Source organism: Harpia harpyja, chromosome 3 (assembly GCF_026419915.1).
Source record: "Harpia harpyja isolate bHarHar1 chromosome 3, bHarHar1 primary haplotype, whole genome shotgun sequence".
Classification (NCBI taxonomy): domain Eukaryota; kingdom Metazoa; phylum Chordata; class Aves; order Accipitriformes; family Accipitridae; genus Harpia; species Harpia harpyja.
Window position 1 is genome coordinate 57,418,838 of NC_068942.1, and position 22,894 is coordinate 57,441,731.

Genomic DNA, 22,894 nt, shown 5'->3' on the forward strand with positions numbered 1-22,894 from the left:
TTTTTCTCCAGCGTGACCTGCATGCAGACTCAAGTACCTTAAGTACTATGTTAAGAACAAAAAGTAAATCCATATTGGCTGGATAATTCCTTTAGCTTGTGATTAAAAAAAAAACAAACCCAAACATCACTGTCAGAAAGACACTGTAGACTTTTTTTTCATATAAACCCATTTTTTCTATAGATACGTAATTTTTCATTCACTAACTCCTGGCAGTGAGAGGCTCCAGTGTGAGTTGGATGTATTACGGCCGTCAGTGTAGCTGCACTTTGGATCCTGCTTTGTCTCTCCAGGTGTGTTCTGCTTTTTCTCTTCCTAGGTTAGAATTTCAGTCTTCTCTAGACTGTAAACTAGGTTTTCACATTAATCTCTGGTCACCTAGCAGATCCAACTGTGACTGAGCACTGTGACTTTGTTTTTTTCTTGTGATCAACCAGCCATAGTCCAAAAATAACCAGGCAGTTATTTTCTCATTACTGTTTGTGCAACATTGAAGGAAGTATAGGAGCCTAGCAGAAGAGATTGAAAGCCATTAAGGACAGAGTAAGTACCATTCTAGTTTCTCAGTTTAGGCCCAGGTCTTTCATCCCACAAAGCTCTGTGCCTCAGACTTCTTCACAGAGGGGCTTGTGACAATGCACGAATGTGCATTTTCTGTCACCTTTTCCTCTCAGCCCTGTTCTGTTCTACTTCACAGTTTAAAAAACTGTTCAGAAGAGTTGTTAAAATTCAACTTTGGCAGAAAAACTAATTCATGGTTGCAGCCTGTCAGTGAGATTTTCAGTATTTATAGTTCAGCTTGTCCACTGCAATGTTGTGTGCTGTGCATACCCATGACCTGACTTTCCTGGTGGTGGTGTTTCTAGGAGTCTGCTGTTAAACTGCGATTCACCAATTCTATTTTCTTACCAATACAGCACCTGTATGCAAGCTAGTGATTAGAAATTTAGATTGAAAAGTGTGGTATCTACGAAAAAATGCGTATTTCATAAATTATACCTCAGACACCCTTTCTGTCCATGTCTTAATGAGGACTACCATCCCTGCGTGCATTCTTCTGCTCCTCTCTCTCCCAAGGTACCTACCACCTGGAGATTCCCTGTATGCAGATTTATGGTGCCCGTAAAGTGCACCAGCCACTTGAAACTGACACTTTTACCACCAGGTTGGTCGAAGCCGTGAGTAATCAATAGGTTCCTGATTTACTAACTGAAGTGTGGGTGATCAATAAGGGATAAACCTGAATGAAATACATGTTACAGAGACAATTTATGACCTCTGAGCCTTTGTGTGTTAGAGGCAGGGCTGCTAGATGCAGCATCCTGCTATTAGTCTCCAGCAGTAGTACGATTTGCCTTTACTTTCACTACAAGAAGGTATTTTAGGATTCTCATATTCTGTTTTCATTTTTGGTTTTTTTTACCCCCTGTGTAATTGTGAGGTAAAGGTAGATGTGGTTTGAGCGTGGAGCTGAGAGCCAGGAGCTCTTATTCAAAATCCAACTGTACCATTTGTGAACTGGGGAAAATTGCATAAAGTCTCTTGGGAATGATAGTGCATACTTCTTTCCTAGTCTGTAGTTATTCTCCACCAAGGATCAGCTGGTTAACATTGGTGTAAGTTCATAAAATTAAAAAGGGAACCTTACTATGTGATAAAATGAGTTGGATTATTATATGTAATTGCATAGTCATCTAGTTAGTAATCTAATACTGTGTCACTGACGCATAATAAAAACCTGAAGTTCCACTTGATTGAAACTATCTTTTCCTTGGGCTATGTGTGCCAAGATGTTTCCAAATGCCTGGTAGAACTATGCTAAAATACTATATAGCCACTAACATAATCATGTACAAAAGCAGTTTTTAGCATACAGGTAGTCATTTAGAGGTTAGTCACTTATGCGTACAAACACAAAATTTGAATATGGAGTCTATAGGTGTGCTGGTATTTTCAAAAGCCTTTAGTTCATGTTTTCAGGAGACTTCTTTGGTTATATTAATATGCATTCCCAGATTTGAAAAATTGGCTGTCAGTGAAACTTAGCACAATTTAAAAATTTTTGAAACTATTCCTTAATGTCAGATTTAGATGACAGATCTTGTGGACTTCTTGTAGAACTTTTGAATTTTAGTTGAGAAGACAGAATGGTAGATATTTCTTTCTTATTTTGTGGTGGGCATTTGTTACAGGTAAGTAGGCAGACCTAGCAGCATTCAAACAATTTATAGTCTTGGCTGGTATAGGAAAATTTTTGTGCTCCCTATACTGTTCTGTATAGCTACAACAGCACACTTTGGTTTTGCATGAATTCAGTGTCTAAAATTGTATATATTATAAATATGCTTTTTTTTTTTTTTTAAATAGATTTTGGCATGGAAACATGAAGCCATGAACTTTTCCTTTTGTTATCTGTAAAAGATTTCAGTACTTGGTAAATGTGGTTGTTAAACTTTCAGGATTTTTTAAAAATCAAAATAACATGCTTTAAAGACACAGAAGCTTTTCATCATTTAATCATGAAAATTTATATGGTTCCAATCTTTACACCATGTAAGCACCTTACCATCTTTAATGGATTTTATTTGTGCTGTAGTTCTGCATTTTGCACATCAGATCTGATGCAGAGAGTGACCAAGGAACTTGCCAAAGAAACTCTGTTATCTCAGACAAACCAGGGATTTGAACCCAATGTCATTGCTAAATTATGCATTTGTATTCGTTATGGATTGTATTTGAGAAAGTTCTCTGGTCTGCTGCCAAGACTGTCTTTCTGAATTAAACTTCTCTTCTTCCTATGTCTGGAACTTGGAGGACTGCTCAGTTCAAGTCAGTCCCAATAATGCAGGTTTCTTCTTAATTGGCAAATGGTTAAACGGAAGTGGTCATCAGTAGGCTTCAGACTTAATAGATGATATGACCAGGACAGATTATGCCTTTCAGCCAGTTTACAGGTGCAGCAAGACTGTATTACCATAAGCCAGATTCAGCTGTTTTCACAGCACTCTGATAAGGAAATAATAATTTTTAAAATGCATGAGACAGTTTTGCATTCCTAACTTTATGAACTTATTACTGTAGTGGAAACAATATGCATGGACATTTGGAATATAGGTACATTCTAAGATGACTCTACAGTACTAAATAAGTTGCAAAATAATTTCTGAATAAGGGAGAAAATATCACGCAATATCTTTAAAGAGCAATCTTGCAGACATTTGTTACGCTTGTATAGAAGTAATGGTAGGACGTGTCATATCAGTGCTTGATCACATCTTTGCTTATGCAAAGAGTTATTTTAAAGTTAATACAAAACCATATCCTTTAAAGGCTAAGAAATTACTATTCTTCTGAGCAGTTTATGTGTGTGAGCTCTTAAAAGAAATGGGAGCATAATGGTATGTTAATGAAGAATGCTAGCAAAACTTCCATGAGAAGCTTTTGTTTTGTCCTGCCTACTAGTTAAGAAGCTGATGGGAAGGTGGGAGTTGGAGGGTGATTGGCCAGGTTCTTACAGGAAGGTGATACTGGAACATAATTTAATTTGTTTTAATTTCTCTATAGGCAAGCAAATGTACACCTGGGACCACCATGTTCAAGGGACATCAAAAGGAAACGAAAGCCAGCTGCAGCCTCCATGTCCAGCCCAATATCAGGTAACCTGGATATCTATGTTGCAGCATTTCTAAAGTCATGGCCCTCTTGAGCAAAGTGCCAGAGTCACAATAGTCAAAAATAGCATTACCTTGATTTGAAACTAATGAAACGTATGTGAGAGAAAATATTATGTGTTTTTGCATAGCATCAAAAGCTGCCTTCTAAACAAATCTTTGATGACGCAGCTATGGTAAGTTAATATAATTTACAGTGCTTCACTGTACAGTGGGTAATAATCTGTTGCTTCATAAGGTGTTATTTCCACCCTTCCTAAATTATGCAGTACATGGTAATAAGGAAGTGATCACGGTGTGTCCCTTCAGTGTTGGGCTGACATTAGCTGGTTGCTCTGGTGCCCTTTTTCAGGGTGTTTCTAGACGCTCACAGGAGCAGAAATCTGGCAATTTTTGTGTCATCACTGGCTGAGACCACCTATTCCTTGGGAGTTGTCTTACTCTTGTGGATGAAAATAGTCACTTTTTTTTTTCTTGCTCTGGGGATGTAGTGATTAAAATGCTGGTTTACTTTCATGTGGCATATTTCTGGAAAGTGATTGATTACTCATCAGAATCTGAAAAAGTTTTAATCTGCAGAACACAGAGGGGTTTAGGAGATTTCTTTCTGGCCTCTCACCCTACCCCCTTTTGAAGTATTTTGCCTACTATAAAGCAACCCATATTCTTCCAACTAGCTTATTAAAAAACTGTTGTTGTAATCCAGTAACAAGGCGGTAGGTAAGTTGATAGGAAAAATGGTGATGTGAAAACAGTAGGGAAGGCCAAAGGAACTGATGATGAATAGGAGGAATGAAGTTCAGATTTCTTCCTTGGGCTGGTGGATAGACAGTAGAATAATGAAGTAGGAAAGAATGTTGTGCTAGTTCTCCAGGCCACAGATCTGGATTACAGACTCTCTGAAAGGTTCTGTATTAAAAAAGAAAAGAACATTAATTTAATAAGCTGTTGCTCAGCGAAAGTGTCATCTGTTATTGACTATTTATTTAGGATATTCTTTCTTGGCTTTTGAGTATTCCATGCTAGGATATTCAAACTTCTGTAGTGAAAGGGTTAGTAAACTCCATATATCCGAAGCCACAGAATTTTAGTTCTGGGATACTAGGTTTCCTTGGTATGAATCCTAGTGTCTCACTGCCCCCTGTTACCTGGCCATTTATTTATGGTTCAGACTGTATTCTGTACTGCATTGCTGGTCACTTTCTATAGGAAGAGCTTCTATTTCTATGCTTATATGTTTCAAAATCTTATGTAAATTGTACTTACCTGACTAGGCAAATTGTATAGTGAACACTTTTTGAAGAGTTGAATCTGTATCTGGAGTGGAACTCAGCACTGGAATTTTTTTTTTAGGGATGAGGGAGAGAAAATTAGAGAATGTATTACAAAATAAGGAAGGAGAATGTAGTTACTGGAATATGGACAAGAAGCTTGTGCTGATCATCAAGAGAAAAGTGCTGCAAGGTCTTTAATGGTCAGAAGTGGTAAAGATCGCCTCCTTAGACCCTGTTCAGAAATATCCCCAGCAAAGTTAACAGCTATGGGCAGGGTTTGCTGCAATACTGACTTGCAGAAAAACTTTTATGATCGGGTAGCTGAAGGTGTGTCCTAGGTGACTTTCTACAGCAGTCTCCCAATTGCAGCAGGAGCACAACCTGGGTATGTAACTCGGAAACTTCTGAAATCTGCTATTATCTGTCAAAGATGACCTGACCATGGAATTACTAATGCCTAAGAAATACATAGGATTACTCTGCAATAATGTAGAATTAACTGAAGACTCTTATGCTTGTTACACATTGGTGAAATAGATATAGATTTTTCTCCCTTGCCATGCATCTACTCGCCCCTACTTACACTGGGGTTCCCCTGTACCTGAGGAATCATGGCAGCCTCATTTTCTCACTACAGAGGCTTTTTATGTTTGTAGTGTTGTACTACTTCTGCAAAAGGTGAAACACAGGTGAATCAGAACGCAGGCCCATGCCTGTCATTGCAGGCACACAGAGTGCTGGATTTCTTCACCTTTAAATAGCTCCTTAGCTGAGTCCAACTGCTCTCGTCTCACTTGTTGACCAGGTCCTGCTTCAGTGATCTCCTTTTTTCCAACCTGAGTGCCCCATGGAGGTGAAGGACACAGCCCGAGCTGGCTCCATCAGTCAGCAGAACAAATGGGCTTGCTCTGCCGAACATCGGGCCATCTCGGATTCCACCTCTTTTATAGAGATGAGTGATGAAGAGGGGCTCGTTCCGCTTTGCCGCTGTATTAATACACATCAGGGGCCAGCTACCGGCACTAAATCACGCTACTGCATACATCTGTTATCGGACTCCTCACCAGTGTGATGAACAAGACTGCAGATAGAGGCTTCCTCGTGTCATTCTTTATAGGATTTTCCTAAAAGAATAAATAGCTCAAATCTCTGCCAACACTCTCCCCTGTCATTGTGATGAATTTAGCTTCTTTCTTAAACATGCAGCTACAAATCTTCCCCTGTCGCCTCCCCCCTCCACCATCCACAGAAAGTTTTGAGTTGAATTTGCCTGAAATCAGAAGATGCTAATAAAAGGCATATGAGATGTGGATGCGATCTCCCTTCTAGCTGCAGGAATGTGAGAGGGGAGCTAGAGAGATGTTTATTTGGGAGCCAAGCAAACCAAGTTTACTCCATGTCTTCTCACGTACTTTCATGAATGTGAGTATTTATGGGTTCTGGTAAAGCATCTTTTGTCAGAGACCCTTGTATGAACATCAGAAAACATGTGTTACTGTAGCGGAAGTGCCTGGGTCTCTGCTGTATTGTTACAGCATTAAACTTCGGGTATTAGGCCTGCCCTTGGAGGCTAACTGGCCTAAATACCATAACTGAGATAGCTGTTAAAGAATAACATTGTGGAAAAAGGCTTGGCTGTTGAGAGAAGCAAAAAGTGGGTAGAAAATTCAGAATTCATTTGCACTTCAGAAATTGACTGTTATCAAAATTAAGTTGGGCAAACTTATGCAAATGTTGAGAGAGATTGAAAATGAAAGTTTTCACACCATTCAGTTGAGCAGTGTGTGAGTCCTAAAGCATAAGGCTTTCACCGGGTAAGAACAAAATTCTGGCTGATGTAGTTTGACAGTAGAATAAGGAAATCTGGAGGAAGTAAAAACTGTCTGTTCTGGATTAGACCAGAAGTTCATCCAACTCAGTGACCAACAGCCAGTGCCTAGGGAGGAAGAAAGTCTGTAGTGATAAAGATCCTTGGAACTTTCAGTGAGCTAAGACTTGGGGGCTTCAAAAGGCATGGATATTGTCCTTGTGTTTAGTTACTTTCCATTGCAGTGCAATAGATCTGGAATAATGTCCCCAGTGGCACAGAAAATCTTGTCTGAGAAATACTGTATAAAATGTTATTCTCGTGGTAGTTATTCTCTGGTTTGAAAGGGATCTGATGAAGACTGTCAGGTCTGTCTTCTGTTTGTCAGAACAGGCCACAAATATAGATGGTTGTGAAATGAACAATTGTCCAGCTTTACATTGATGTTTTTATTGTTTATGTGGTCCAGTCCCGTATATATGCAGCAGTGCACACAGTAACTGGCATCCTATTCAGGTATTACAGTGAGTCTGGGGTAAAAATCTGCATAAATAGATTTTTGTCTGTCTTGGCATGTATTCACACTTAGCTTGTGAAAAATAATAATTTCTAAAAGGTGTCAGCAGCCTCTGAAACTGCTTATCAGAGAACAGTCTGATGAGTAGTAGCAATTTGGTGAATTTTCCCTCTCCTATTTCTTGCTAATGCATTCACTCTTTGTCATGGTGTGATGGTACCCAGCAGCAAGAAGCCTGTTTCAGTCCTTTGCTTTTTTTCTTTTTATGAGAAAAGATGGAGAGCCTGACTGGGGAAGCTGCTAGTGAGGGGCCCATAGTGTAGTATTGGTGGTGATTATTAGTTTAAGGGCTTTGACTTATATTTTTTTTGCATGTTTCATATGACCTTCAGATGGAAGAAGTTGACGGGCTAGAGGTAGAATATGCAGTATACTGTTATCAGCTGCGTTGTTGTGGTTGAATGGGAATGACTCACTGTTTTGCATGTACAGAAGCAGGATTGTTGGGGTTCCAGATCTACTGAGTGTGGAACCTCAAGCACTGAACCAGCTTTTTATTTGAACTTCAAAGCAATCAGTCCTCTAGTTGAGGCTTGTTATGGCCTCTTTATCCTTCATCCACTACAGAGCAGCAGACACAACTTGTAATAAAAACACACAAACAACTATTACCTGTTGTGAGAATACCATGAACAAGAGATGTGTTTCATACTGAAGCAGTTACTTGTTCAAAAAAATTCTGGTTGCCCCAAAGACTCCTGTGGCAATTACTCTTTTTTATCCTGCCCTGTTCTGCTTGTGAGGATTGAGTGATTCAGGATACTGAGAATAGGAGTAAACTCTCATATCTCTAGGTTTCTGACAATCCTTCTGGAAATTTGGGTGACTGTTGGGCTGAGCTATGGATCTGCAAATCTCTCTTGCTAATTATAGCCTGTCCCATTTTGAAGCAGTGGTTGTATTGAGAAAATGAGAATGGATTCCAGCCTAGCTTAGCAAGTAGCTTCTTGTTATAATATGCTGATTTACCGTATTGGATATATGTGGACCTTCATGGTACTGCCTTTACTGGGTAAGGAGGAGAGGTACATTTTTGTCTTTAACTGAGCTTTGCAACCTGAAATTTCCAAAGCCTTCAGAGACCTTGAAATTCTCAGGTACAGGGTTAATTGAGTCTTTGTGAAGAGACGAAGGTACCTTCAGCTGAATGATTATTAATTGATTCAGTTTAAGTATGGGACAGCTAAAGCTCTTGATTTTCAACAGGAACTTTGACTAAGGGAACTAGTTAGTGGACTGGGAACTTGGAGTTCTGAATGTGAGAATCATTAGGGGAAAGGTGTTAATGCTATCAAGAACCGGTATTTCAAAGGAATTCGGCAGGGGAACTCGTAGGAACTCAGTAAATAACACCTTCGTATAAGATATTATATATATGAGGCATTTGCCATGAAGTCACTTGTTCTAACTTTTTTTTTTGTTGCCCTTTCTTACTCTCTTCCTCTGTTCCCCCTTTCCTGCAATTTTATATTCCAGCAACTTTATCTGTCCACATGGATGCAGCAGAGTCAGAGCTACCAGCAACACCATCCCTGAGATCCCAGAACTCTGAGTGGACAGGGAAAACACCAGCAGCCGAGAAAGCCACTATTGCTGCCTCCAGTAACTTTTTTAAAATGCCACCAGAGAAGAGCCCTGGATTCAGCCAAAAAGAAGCATTGCAACTGTAAAAGCTTGCTGGATTTTGGAAGTGTTTGACTCTGGTGTGTGTCTTTACCAAACATCTTGTTTGGCAGTAGTGATATCTTCAGTATTGCTGCGTGATGCATGCCATCATCCAGACTGATCTGCGTGCCCCACATACCTAAATCATGCTTGTGAATCTATGTTTAAAAAAGGTAATCAGTGTTGGGACCGCAGTGGCTTTTAAAAATGTTCTTGCTATTGCTGTATTTATGATGCATTCATCTCTTTCCCTGATGCCAGCTCATATGTGCTGGGTCGTGTACAGATTCCTTTGGGTTTTCAGATCTTTATTCACCCCCTGGACATGTTGCTTGTTTGTGCATTTGACATTTTTTGGGTGAAAGTCCCACTGCCGCTCAGGGAGGCAAAAGTCTCCCCCTGCTTTCTTCCAGGCCAGGAGGATTTCTTGGCTGGGGAATGAGGAGGGAATGCAAACAAGTTGAAACATGGAACCTGAATTCTGTATTAGCAGAATGTTTTCAGGCCATGTGCTAATGGACTCAAATCATGTTGCTTCTAGCGAAGCAAATACGGTGCTTGTCCATTCAGAAATTGCCATTGGCTCACTGGCAGCATGGTCCATTAGACCTTTTCCTTCTCCCTTGTTAGGAATGTCTTTAGTCTTGCTTGTGTATTGCATGTTCTTTCCTAAATCTCCTACTGGATAAGGATTTGGGAGAACTACTTGGACATAAATGTGCAAGCTGGCATCCTGGAAAGGAACCTGGGCCCTTGAATATCCTTGGACTATGGTAGAGGATATACAAAACTTCCATTTCTCAGTGTATGAATTAAAAAATGACTGTTAGTGTTTCTAAAGGATGCTTCCTGTTGAAGTTAACATACCATTGAACAAAAAAGCCATTTAAAGTATCACCTGAGTTCACAGCATTCTGGGTATTGATTAGACCACTTCTGTCTCATGTTTTCCCTCCCTTCAAAAAGTATTGTCTGCTGTATCTACTGGAGGTGTCTCCACTTACTGATGATTGTACTTTACTCTGCAGCATACACAAAAGACATTCTCTTCGTAGCACTTCTACTTTGCCCCCTGTTACCTTCTGTGTTGCAGAATATATGGATCGTGATTTTTTTCCCTCTCTTTTCTTGAATTCTTGATCACACTCCACTCTACTTTTCTTGAATTACTCTGGAGCTTATTTTGGGCTACGTTTTTAGAATATATACCTGCATAGCATGTGTCAAGGAACAGGTGGCCTCATGGCTTCTTAAGTCCTTTAAAATTAGGATATATTTGTATGCATAGAACTCTTTTTGCTTTCCTCAATGGGTAGATCTTTCGGACAGAACCATTTAAGCTTGTAAAATTCATTTTGAATGTGGAGGTGCAGTTAGCACTCTTAAGTAGATAACAAAATTTGCATGGTTTTAGTGGTTTTGCAGTGTTCTGCTCTGCCGTATAAATCAAATACCTGAGGAACAGATTTGATTGTGAGGATATAAAGCACTGATTTATATTTAACCCTGTATTAAAATGTTAAATGGTCATAACATACAAAAACCAAAACTTGAATGACTGGCTAAACCACGATTGACAAATAGTTATACAGTTATACTACAGACACACTGTCCGTGTCTGATCCCCTAATACCTACTTAATCTTGGGGAGACATCTGAATTGGATTTATATTTCACAGCCCAAGGCAAACTGTCAGATCTGTCATCTCTCAAAACCTTTTTTTTTTTTTCTTTGGTGGTGGTACATCTTAGAAATAATTAGAACAGGGAAAGACTTTTTACCTTGCTGAAGGAGTACAGAGGTCAGTTTGGATTATGGGACAAGCTGTAAGGGTTTTGTGGAGGGAGGAATGTTCCTGTTTTAAAGTAGTCATTGGATTGTCTTTATTTTGTAGTTGTTTTGGGCAATGGTGTTTAAGAGGTAGCACAGGAAGTCTCAGCACTGAAGGGCCTGTAATCTAGAACATGCAAAGAGAAGATAAACCTGAAAAGTAGTAGCTTGACTATCTAGTACTCATGAATACAGTGAAGGGGAAGGGTGGTCACGTTCTCCTGACAACCTGCAGATAAATTTTAGGATTGGAAGCCTTGTAACCTAACTTGCAGGCTGTTTCAGTGACAGGGAGTGGTTCCCTAAAAGAGCATTTGTGCAATTGAGTGTTTTTAATCTCATGAAGGATATTCCACATCCTCTCTTGGTTTGAGTCTGTTCAACAGACTTACTCAGATTACTAATCATTCAGCTGAAATTTTAAATTTTGGCCTTCGTGGTCCCTTTTTAAAAACCAGTTCTGATATATCTTGCTACATTCTGACTATTGTTCAGAGTAGTTCTGTTTGTCCTGTGGTGTCAGGATGGTTTTAAAAATTTTGAGAGAGATGTTTGAGGTGTTAGGGAATCAACAGCCTTCATCTCACTCATTGTGGCAGCAGGGCGTTGCCAGACATGTTTTTTCTCTGGGGGCAGGGAAAGATAATTTATCAGATTTTCCTATTGAGGTCAGTAGCACGGTTCATCTGGTTAAGCCCTTACTTAGGTTGTAAGCTCCTAGGAGGTCTTCCTTCCCTTTAAAGGTTGAATGTACCTGTGGCAGTACTGAGGAGTAACTGTGGCAAGCCTTGTCTTGGTAAGTCATACTTCCTGCAATGGCAACTTTCTGGAAGTGCCAGGAGACTGAAGTTCTTGCAGCTGCCATGTCTTTCCTATTTCTAGGTTAGAATGCATTTACAGGTCAGTCAGGTTCTCAAGCAAATTTGATTCTTCTGGGTGGTAGACAAGCTAAATGAATCATATATCTTGTTACTCCAGGGTATTTATCAAAATTTATCTTCAGACTTAGGTAGCTTGATACAGATTTGAATATCTGCAGCATTCTTAGAGGAATAAACTAGGTCCATTGTTTTGTCTCTTTTCCTCTAAGGCAGATTCCTTAGAACTCACACGGTACTTGCAGTGAAGGACACAGTGCTTCAGATGTGGATTGCTTGAGTAGAAAGGAATAATAACGTGCCTTGATTTGGTAGCTGTGCTTCTACTAAGGCAGTCCAGTATGTGATTATTGTTTCAAAGATACATACCTCACTCATATTCCACTTCTTGCCCACCAGGACTTCCCAGTCTTTTTCCAGGTTTGTCTTCTCTCCAGTTGTCTTCTCTCCTTGTCCTTATGGGAGACTTCAACTTCCCAGACATGAACTGGGAATACTATACTGCTGTGACAAGCAAGTCTGGGAAATTCTTGGAGTATGTTGAAGATAATTTCTTGTCACAAGTACTCACTGAGCCAACTAGGAAAGATGTCCTTCTAGACTTGTGATTTGTGAAGAGAGAAGGACTTGTGGGAGATGCGATGGTAAGTGGCTGTCTTGGCCACAGGGATCAAGAAATGGTTGAGTTTAAAATTTTTGATGTAATGAGAAAAATGGTCAGCAGAGTTGCTACACTCGATTTCAAGAGAGTTAACTTTAAGCTACTCAGTGAGCTAGTTAGCAGTGTCCCCTGGGAATCTGCTTTTGAGGGCTTAGGGGTATGTGAGTTCTGGTCAGTTTTTAAGAACCACCTTTTAAAAGCACAAGAGCAGGCAATCCCTTTGTGTTGGAAGTCAAGCAAGCGGCACAGAAGACCAGTTTGGCTGAGCAGGGAACTCCTCTTGGAACTCAAGAGGAAAAAGAAATTGTATGATCTGTGGAAGCAAGGTCAGGCTTTGCAGGAAGATTACAGAGCCGTGGTTTGCATATGCAGGGAGAAGACACGGAAGGCCAAAGCTTAATTAGAGTTGAAACTGGCCAGCGTTGTGTCAGACAACAAAGTCTTTTTGAAGTACATTAATAGCAAGAGGAGGTCTAAGGAAAACATTGGACCGATACTTGTTGAAGATGGTCACCTGAGAAATTGGGATGAAGAAAAAGTGGAGGCATTCCATGCTTTTTTTGCCTCAGTCTCCAATAATACTGACAGACCTGGGGCTGCCCAGTCCTCTGAGTTGGAGGACCATGACTGCAGGGAACAGTGACTTTCCATTTGTGGACACTGAAATTGTAAGGGACCAGTTGTATCAGTTGAATGCTCATAAGTCCATGAGGCCGGATGGGACTCATCCCAGAGTACTGAAAGAGCTAGTGGATGTTACAGCAGGACCCCTCTCAATTATCTGCCAAAGGTCTTGGGAGTCTGGGAAGGTCCCTGCTGATTGGAAGCTAGCCAGTGCTATTCCAGTTTACAAGAAAGGCAGAGGGAAGACCCAAGAAGCTACAGACCTCTTAGTCTAACCTCAGTACCTGGAAAAATTATGGAGATCATACTGGGTGCTATTGAAAGGCATTTAAAGACAATGCAATCGTCAGGCACAGTCAACATGGGTTCACAAAGGGAAAGTCATGTTTAACTAATTTGATATCCTTCTATGATAAGGTCACCCACCTAGGGGATGAAGAGAAGGTGGTGGATGTAGTTTTTCTGGATTTTAGTAAAGCTTTTTTGTAAGTCCCTCACAGCATCCTTCCGGACAAGTTATCCAACTGTGAGATGAGCAGGTACATGGTGCGCTGGGTGAAGAACTGGCTGAATGGCAGGGCTGGAAGGGTTGTGGTGAATGGGGCTACATCTGTCTGGTGACCAGTCATGAGCAGTGTTCCTCAGGGTTCAATTCTAGGGACAGTTCTGTTCAATAATTTTATCAATGATTTGGATGCAGGAGTTGAATGCACCATTAGCAAGTTCGCTGATGATACTAAACTGGGAGGTGCTGTTGACCCTCTCAAGGGACAAGAGGCCTTGCAGAGGGATCTAGATAGATTGGAGCATTGGGCTATGATTGATGGGATGAAATTTAACAAGAACAAATGCCAGATTCTGCACCTGGGGTGGAGTAATGCTGGACACAAGTATAAATTGGGAGAGGAGCGGCTGGAGATCAGCCCTGCAGAAAGGGACCTGGGGGTGCTGGTCGATGGCAGGCTCAGTATGAGTTCGCAGTGTGGCCTGGCAGCCAGGAGGGCAAACAGCATCCTGGGGTGCTTCAAACACAGTATAACCAGCTGGTCAAAAGAGTTGATTATCCTGCTGTATTCCACATTGGTGCGGCCTCACCTTGAGTACTGTGTGCAGTTCTGGGCCCTACAATTTAAAAAGCATGTTAAGGTACTTGAATGCATCCAGAGTAGGGCAACAAAGCTGGTGAAAGGGCTGGAAGGCAGGTCCTATGACGAGTGGCTAAGGACTCTGGGGTTGTCTAGTTTGGAGAAAAGGAGACTGAGGTGACCTCATTGCTCTCTACAGCTTCCTGAGGAGGGGAAGTGGAGAGGGAGGTGCTGATCGTTTCTCCCTGGTATCTAGTGACAGGATGCATGAGAATGGTTCAAAGCTGCGCCAGGGGAGGTTCAGACTCGATATTAGGAAACACTTATATACAGAGAGGGTGGTCAAACACTGGAGCAGGCTTCCTGGAGAGGTGGTCGATGCCCCAAGCCTGTCAGTGTATAAGAGGCATTTGGACAATGCCCTTAATAATATGCTTTAACTTTCGGTCAGTCCTGAAGTGGTCAGGCAGTTGGACTAGGTGATCATTGTAGGTCCCCTCCAACTGTTCTGTTCTGTTCTTTCAATTCTTATTCTTAATTCTATTCTGTTCTAATTCTATTCATGAACATCATGAGGTTTCTGTCTTTTCATTCCTCCAATCTGTCAAGGTCCCTCTGGGTGGTACCCCCACCCTCCAGCATATCAGTGGCTCCCCTCCCCAACATGCCATTATTTCTGATCTTGTTGAGAATATGTTCTGTCTCTTTCCACCATATCACTAATGATCACTGAACAGTATCGATCCCAGTATTGTCTTCTGAGGCATGCTTTTTGTAACTGGCCATCCCGCAGATTTCAAACCATTGATCATTACTCTTTGAGCCTGACAGTTCAGCCAATTTCTCACTGACCTTTCTTAATGGACGGCTTCCAGTCCATAGCTCTCCCATTTGGCTATAAGGATGCTATGAGAGACTGCATCAAGAGGCTTGCTGAAGTCAATGTAAACAGCATCCACTGCCCTCTACACATCCACATAGCCTGTCATTTCATCGTAGAAGGCAGTCAGGTTCATAGGCATGATTTTCCCTCGTTTAATCTGGCTGCCTGTTCCTAGTCACCTTCTTGTCCTTTGGGTGCCTGGAATTGGCTTCCAGAACTTGCTCCATAAAGCTACAAGGGATCGAGGTAGGGCTGACTAGCCTGTCATTCCCCACATCCTCCTTCCTGGCTTTTTAGAAAGGTGACATGATACGTACCCCTTCCTGTCACTGGGGACCTCGTGCAATTGCCATGATTTTTCATAGATGACAGAGACCAGTCTTACAATGACAAACTTTTGCAAACAGGGCTTTATTTATGTACAGGGAGAAGAAGGTGGATGTTCCATGAAAGAGAAATTGAGATCTTGGAGGAGCACGTTTAGAAGTTGTTCTTTTGCAAATTTCCAGTAGTTCCAGTGAGCTCTATGGAGGCTTACTGCCCAGTTTGGTAGGTACTGGAGAAGTGCGAATTAAAAGAATGTAGCTTCTGGCCTGATGGATTATGATTTTAAGGTAAGGTACAGTAAAGGGTGAAGAAGGCAACAAAACAGTCGCTGGAGAGAAACTCATAAGAGGCTGTAACTAGTGCTACTGAATGATAGATTAGCTTCATGATTGTGGTATGCAGAGGTGTGTCTTGCCAGCATTCCTGAATAATGACATTGAGATGGTTAGTGCTGTCCTTCAAACTGTAGAACCTCGTGCTGTTACTTTGTGGATGTTTCAGAGACCTGCTCAGTGGGCAGAGGATGAGAAGGGAAATTGGAGGAAGGGCAACAAGAAGGGTGATTGAGTGCCTCTTTTTTTTGTAACCCCTTCTGCACCAAAGAAAGAAGATGCTACAAAAAACAATGTGTGTGCCTGGATATCGAAAAGGAATTATGTAAAGCAGAGAAGAACTTTGCTTTGTTGCCTTGAGGAACAGTTTTGTAACCAGAGAACGTTTCAGTGAAGCAAAAGTGAAGGACACTACCAGTCATTTGTTCAGAAAATATATTTTAATAGGCTGTTAGGATACTATCAAAGGAGGACAAACTTCTGTTCTCATTGTGATACTGTGTCTTTGTCCCCTGCATTCTATTCCAGTTTGTGTTTTGTGCTTGAGACATCCTGCTTTTGTACCATCAAATATGGGAAAAATACTTTACAGCAATGCTTCTTAAGGCATAAAGCATAAGGAGCCACTTGCTATACAGAAGGCAAGACAAGATGATCTTAGGCCATTAACTTTTACCCAGTACAAAGATTGAACTCAGCATAGGGAACATAATGTCTTAATTATACCAAAGCGTCTCATTCTTAAGAAGGCAAACTGCGCCATAGAGAAGTGCAGGGAGGCTGACCTGTCACCAGTGCCTGGAGACTGGTGCATGGCTGGCCCTCAATCAGGTGACATACAGACATGTTGTGGAGACAGAGGGAACCTTCAACATCCTTGTCAACTTTAATGTGGGTAAAATGCCTTCCCAACTGCAAACCTGGCTGTTAGTGTGACTCCAGTGAGTTGACAAAGATGTGTTAACTGGCATACCAGGAAAAGATAATTCTTGTACCAGCTCAAAGAATTGGTAAAAGTGGAAAACGGACTGGTACAGCCTGTTACGTTGGAGAAAGATGCAAAATACATATACCTGCAGACAGTAATCAGAAAAAGTATTGCTGAGCCCTGCATGTATGCCCTAGAGTATTCATTGTCTTACAGCAGAGCTGCCAGTATTATGAGGATGATCAGGGTTTTGCAAAGCTGCCCTCTTTTCCTTGTAACCTCTGAAGGAAATGAGATGAACAGCATAAGAAAGGCTACACTGGGTCAGACGAAAGGTCTGTCTGGGTTGGTAGTCTGTCTCTCACAGTGGCCAGGTTTGTATGCCTACGGGGTACTGTAAAGACAAAGTAGTTATACAGTGATACTTTCCTTTTATGTTCTCTTAGCCCAGTGTCCTGTCTCAAAAAGATTTACAAACTCTTTCTTTAAGGCTGGAGAAAACTTTTGTGAACCTTTTGGCTATAGTATTTATCCTGCAACTGGATTTAATTATATTTTTAGAAGGACATGTAATCTGACTTTAAAACCATCAAGTAAGGATTAGCTCATCTTTCTTGGTAATCAGTTTTCTTATTAATTACCCTCTTTATAGGGAAATTACATCTTCTCTTGGAATAGCTTTTTCCTAATATCAACATGCTGACATTGTTTCTTGCTATGCTTTTTTTCAGCAAGGTTGAAAATTCCTATTCTTCCTTTACAATTAGGCTTCTTTGTCATGTATACCTACCTATATCCATTCAACAAGTCTTATGTAATCCACTAACCCATGTAAGTCATTTTTCATAAGCTTCACACTGTAAAACTTGTCATTTAACCTTTAATTATGCTCCTGCATGAAAATCCTTGGTATTCCACATCCATCTGCATTCAGTTCTAGTGTCTACACTTAAAGTATTCTTTACAGAAGCAGGAATACTTGCTTCCCTACTGCTATTCAGGCTTCATATACTCATGTATCCAAACATCATGCTAGCCCTTGCTGCCCAAACACTGCTGTAACACTACCATAAAAGCGATATTTTGGCAGTTGACTCTGAATCTAAAGTTCTTACTGCTGCTTTTCAATGCACAAGATCCCAGAAAGGAAGAATAATCTTAATTTTTTTTTTTATTCCAAAATGCAGTGCATTTCCTTTAGCAGTATTACAGTGCAATTTCGGACTGACAGTTTTTATAATTTGAAATACTTAAGAGCTCAGTCTGTTGAGTTTTATCCGAAGAGGATCAGAGGTGTCTTGCCTGTGTGGTACAAAGTCCTTTATGGAAATGGAAATACTAGGTAATAAAGCGTCTCTTGTCTTCAGCAGATGGGCATAAAAATGAACTTGAAGCTAAAGCCAAATGAATTCAAGTTAGAAATGGGGTGTGAGCTTTTAACAGTGAGGACAGATTACCCATTGGAACAAAGTACTGTGGGAAGCAGTAGTTTCTGTGTATCTTCAGGCTTCAATTTGCAGACAGCAGCTTTATGGAAAGAATGTTGTAGGCAAATATAAGCCATTAAAATAAATAGAGAGGCATCTAAAAGACATTGAATGGTCAATTTTATAGTGAAGGTCCGTCTACATGAAATGATAGTTGCTTCTGGTTTAGAACCTCAGAGAAGACAGAAGACTTTTTTTTCTGCAGTATAGAGATCTGTTGAAAAATGGGAAGTGTTTTGGCAAACATAGGGAAAAGTCATGGTGATGGAAGTTTTATGGTGTTACCAAAAGATTGTAATGAAGTTTGCATGGGAAAGTGAGGTGAGAAAAAATTTATCTGTGCCACCTGAAATGAAGCATTATTTCTGCATGCCAGTTTATTTGTGAGTAGTATAATGACATATGAGTGTGCTATCTTCAGAACCTACACGATCACTCAGCTGAAGAGCGTTCTTGGTGGGGATTCCCCCTTTCTTGCTGTACTGGCAGCTAGAGTTCTGCTGTGTTGGGGTAGTGTTCCCTGAGTACATGCTCAGCTTCAGGAGCTCTGTCTCAGTTCATTCGCTCAGCTGTGTGAACTGCCTGCACATTGCACTGAAATCAGAAACAAATGAGGGAGAGCATCGGTGGGCTTATTACATTGATAAGATACTTGCCAAAAAAGTATGCAATATCTTTCTTAATCACTGTAACAGTTGCTTCTGCTTTTCTCTCTCATGGCATATAAGGAAGATACCTCCTTGTAGGAGTGCCCTTTTGGTAGCCTGTAGCCTTCAGTGTCACACCGAAGAAGCAGATGGTAGGTTTCTCCAAGTGGAAGGGCTCTTCTGCACTCATCTGAGAGGAGATGGTGTGACTGGAGGAAGCAATTTTCTGGTAGTGTGTTCTCTAACACTGGGGAGCAATGACTGGTTCAGCTTTTTCAGCTTTAAAATACACTACACTGTACCTTTGTTTCAAAATGAATGTAAAATTCCATTGATGGAATAGTGCCAGATTTGAATTGTTGCTTCAGATCTCAAGTCCTGGACATAGTGTTAATGTCCCATGCTAGCATTTGTTTTTGTTGCCCAGATTGGTCTGTGTGAGACCTCATTGCTGGAAGCTCTTCTAAGAGTGCCATGAACTGAGACTGGTCTGGCCTGACCAGAGCCCCTAGACACTGCTGAAGCCATTGAATTTTCTCTCGTTTGGCAACACCAGCCAGTTAGCCAAAGCTGCCATCAGCTGCATTCTAGCTTTCTTCTCCTGTCCCAGAGGGCTTACCTAGAGATAGTTCACAAACAGGTCTACTCAAAATCTTTAAAGAGCCGCATTGTGCATGTCCCAAATGTTTTATGTTGTCATAAGATTTAAGTGTTTGGTAGGGATTTGACTCTGGGTTCTTAGGACTCTTATTTTGTGGGTAACATGTAAATAAGGAAGATTCTTGCTTGTATTCCTCTGTCTTAAACATGATATGTATTCTCTGAGCGAGGCTCTTGCAGAATCTTTGTTCTGATTATAGAAACTGGAAATAAATCAATACATGAAAGAAGTGTTTTATCTGATATAAAGCGAACTGAGTTGAGAGTGGGTGAAAAGAGGTTTCACTGACATCTAACTAGATTTACAGTATTGGAATGTCCATAATCTGCATGCTTCCTTGACCGTTTCCTTAAGTATTAAACTGTAACCTGCAGGTCTATAGGGAGTCACTATGCTTTTCTTCGTTTGAATTGCAAACTTGAGTGAAGAATTTCAGGTAATTTATCATGTCCATTCTTTGTTTTTTGCAATGATTTTGTTTCCCAGTTTGTCATGACATTGTCTGTAGACAAGTGAGATGCTCCCTGTTTGGAATTCGAAACAATTCCAGAGTTTCTTAAGTAGCTTTTCACTTCTAAGTCACTGCTTCAGATCTGTCCAGTCCCAAAAGGGATTTCATTTAAATGGGCAGGTCAGACTCAATTGGTAGTTTAATGGATATCTATTCATTTTGCCAACGCTAACATCCTTTTAAGATAGATTGGCATCGTTCTTTTTTATCGTGATAGCAGTGGCTTCAAAGATCAAACGAGCACTGGACTTTGAATTTTCTTTTGCATATATTTGTGTCCCAATATTGATAGCTATGCACACTTGTGGAAGGACAAAACAGGACTCCCTCTACATTAACTGTTCCAAGGAGTAAATTGTAAAAAATTAGATCCCAAGTTGATTGAATGCTTTTGAACAAAACGATCAAGATCCTTTGGAAATTGCTTCAAGTTCTCAACACTGTATTGGGGGGAGGGGGGATGTCTAATTTTTAAAAGTGATTATTTTCCTCTCTCATCTGCAAACTGCATCAGTGAGAATTGGGAAGTGTTCCTGGTGAAATGTACTGATTTTTTTGGGGAGCAAGGAGAAAAGAGCTCTTAATAGATTCTCTTATGGGAGGTGCCTGGATTTGGCAAACATGATCAACTATGGGTAACAGTCAAAAATGTCAGATATGTAAAAATCAGTATGAGCTGGTTCAGTCTTCTACCTACTTGCATATTTTTTTTCTGAGGAATGAAGCATTTAATTTGATAATTGGAGGCATTTCTATTAAAAAAAAAAAAAAGCTGAATGGTTCTTGTTCACACATCTTTAATTTTACACCCAAGGGCTGAGAATTTTCTCAGTTCAGTTCGAATAGCTGGTGGTAAATTCAGTAACAGGGGTGACTGTGGTGGCTTTTACTGTTTTGATGTTTTTCAGACCATGCTTGCTTCATACTCTTCCAGCTCAGAGAATCAACTGAAACTACAAATGAATACAAGTAGACTTGCTACGTACTAATGGAAGATTTCTCACATCTAAGTAAAGGGTACTTCAAATCTGGGGGTACAAGATTTGTGCTCTACTGAAGTAAAGTAATTTTCCACTAAGAGCAGATACTTGGTAATAGTTTTTTAATGAAATGTGGTATAGAGTTTCAAAATGCTAAATGACATTAATTTCATTCATTTCTAGTGGGGGAGCAACAGGGAGGTATCTAAAGATGAGAACAAGAGCAGGTCTTAGGAGTTGCTGCCATTAGGCAGATGAAACACATGGATTTTGCAAAACACGCTTTTAAAATCGCACCTAGTTGGAGAAATCTTATTTTGAGAAGTGTCATAGCTTTTTCCTCCCAGACTGCCTGCAGGGGCAGTGATGGCAGGCCAGCAGTTCCACTAAACTAATGCCAGCACTAACACTGATGTTTTTCTAGTAATTTTGACACCAGCTTCCTGAGATGTTCACCAACATTGCCTTAGGACTTTTCTTCATCCTGCTTCACCACATAATTTCCAAGTGTTTGGACTCTTCCAGCCCCCCACCATGAGGAAACATGCATTCCCATTTTTGAGAAAGCCATAGGTGAAGACACTCCTAATGCCTAGTGTTACATGGTGAATGAAAGAAGTCCTGCGTTTTCTTTCCTGGCTGTCCAGTGTCACCATTAAGGGAGCATATACAAATAAGCAGCAAAGGGAGCTTTCATAAGCCTTTTATCCCTTGCTGGTCCTTTCAGGTACTGTGGAGACAGCAAGGAGTGGGAATGAGGAGTGCAGGGTCTGATTCCCAGGAGAGGGGAGAGAGACCATGAGGTGCAGCCATTGCCCTGCACTCAAGCAGTGCAGGGGCTACCACAGGGCTGCACTGGACCAGGTGGCATTTCTTACCCTCCTGACCACATTGGTAGGCTGCACGACTCTAAGCTACAGGCTTCCTGTGTTTACATATTTATTTAGACATTTAAACAAGTACCTTCTTTAACCCCACCCCCCCAATAAAAAAGAAAACAAACTAGAAAATTTGTGTTCCTATGGGAAACAAGGCTACAATTCAAGTGGCCAATGTTGCTGTAATCAGTGCCCTTCTGCATGCGCAGTACAATGCAGTCAAGCAGTTGCATGATTTGTTGTTGGGTTTGAGGGTTGTATGTCCCGACGCGTTCCCCTGTCCCCCCTTCACACTAGGTTCCTGCCTCAGTCAGTGAAGGAGGGTTGAGACTCTCAGAATGTACAGCTGCTTGGGTTTATTTTTTTTTTTTTCCTCATTTAGACTGAATCCAAGCTTTATTTACTACACAGCATCCAGGCTCCATTCTGAAGAGGGAAGAAGTAATTTCCTTGTTAGTGTCTTCAGGGTACCTCCTGCTATGGCAGCTTAGAATGTTAATTAATTTATTTATGTGCTGAGAATTTGGATGTTACTGTCACCCTTATTTTATAGATGGGGAGTTTAAGTCAGAATGACTGAAGCAAAAACCAGGAGTTATTTCTGAATTTGGGGGCCCCAAGATGAGATACCCGGGCACAGGCAATTTGGAGCGGCTTTGTAGTTTTTTGTAGGTTCAAACCACATTTCCTACAAAGTTCCATAGCAGCTATTGAGTGCTCAGAACTTCTGCAAATCCAACCACAATTAGTAATGAGGTCAGGAGCACTGTCCTTACTGCTGAAGTCTCTCTCTGGCTTCTTAGATATCAGAGAGAAGGCAAGAGGCAGGCATCTCTCCAGGGCTGGTAGTCAATGGCTTTCATTGCAAGAACTTTGCCTTGACAGTTTCCTGCTTGAGCATGGAAATAAAAAATGAACTGTGTGATCATTTGATTTGGCATTATTGTAATGTGTATGCACAGAGGGACAAATTAGGATGGCAGTTCATTTCTTCACTTTTGAGTATTTTTATCTGTAATCAGATATGTGTGTGTATATATAGATAGATTTTATTTATTCTTGAGCTAGGAATTTTTGGTATGTATTCACTTTGTATTGGGGTTTCCTTATAGGGTATTTTAGCTTCCCAAAATATGCTTTGTCTCTGGAAATATCTATGATTCATGGACTTCAAAGGATTGAAAGTG

The 22,894-nt window shown here is 40.7% G+C and overlaps 1 protein-coding gene across 12 annotated transcripts in view; it reads left to right on the forward strand.

The window, feature by feature from the left end:
- Positions 1-19,567, forward strand: part of GPATCH2L (G-patch domain containing 2 like) — a 42,199-nt gene extending 22,632 nt beyond the window's left edge. For 7 of the 12 annotated variants that reach the window (XM_052782779.1, XM_052782781.1, XM_052782780.1 and 4 more), the window contains 2 exons: positions 3,565-3,656; positions 8,806-19,567. In XM_052782779.1, coding sequence (XP_052638739.1) covers positions 3,565-3,656; positions 8,806-8,999 — 286 coding nt within the window. In that variant the 3' untranslated portion in view covers positions 9,000-19,567. Of the gene's footprint in view, positions 1-1,077; positions 1,166-3,564; positions 3,657-5,750; positions 6,818-8,805 lie in introns of those variants that run through there. The other 5 variants (XR_008234520.1, XR_008234521.1, XM_052782787.1 and 2 more) reach the window with 4 other exon arrangements.
- The last annotated feature ends 3,327 nt before the right edge of the window (positions 19,568-22,894 follow it).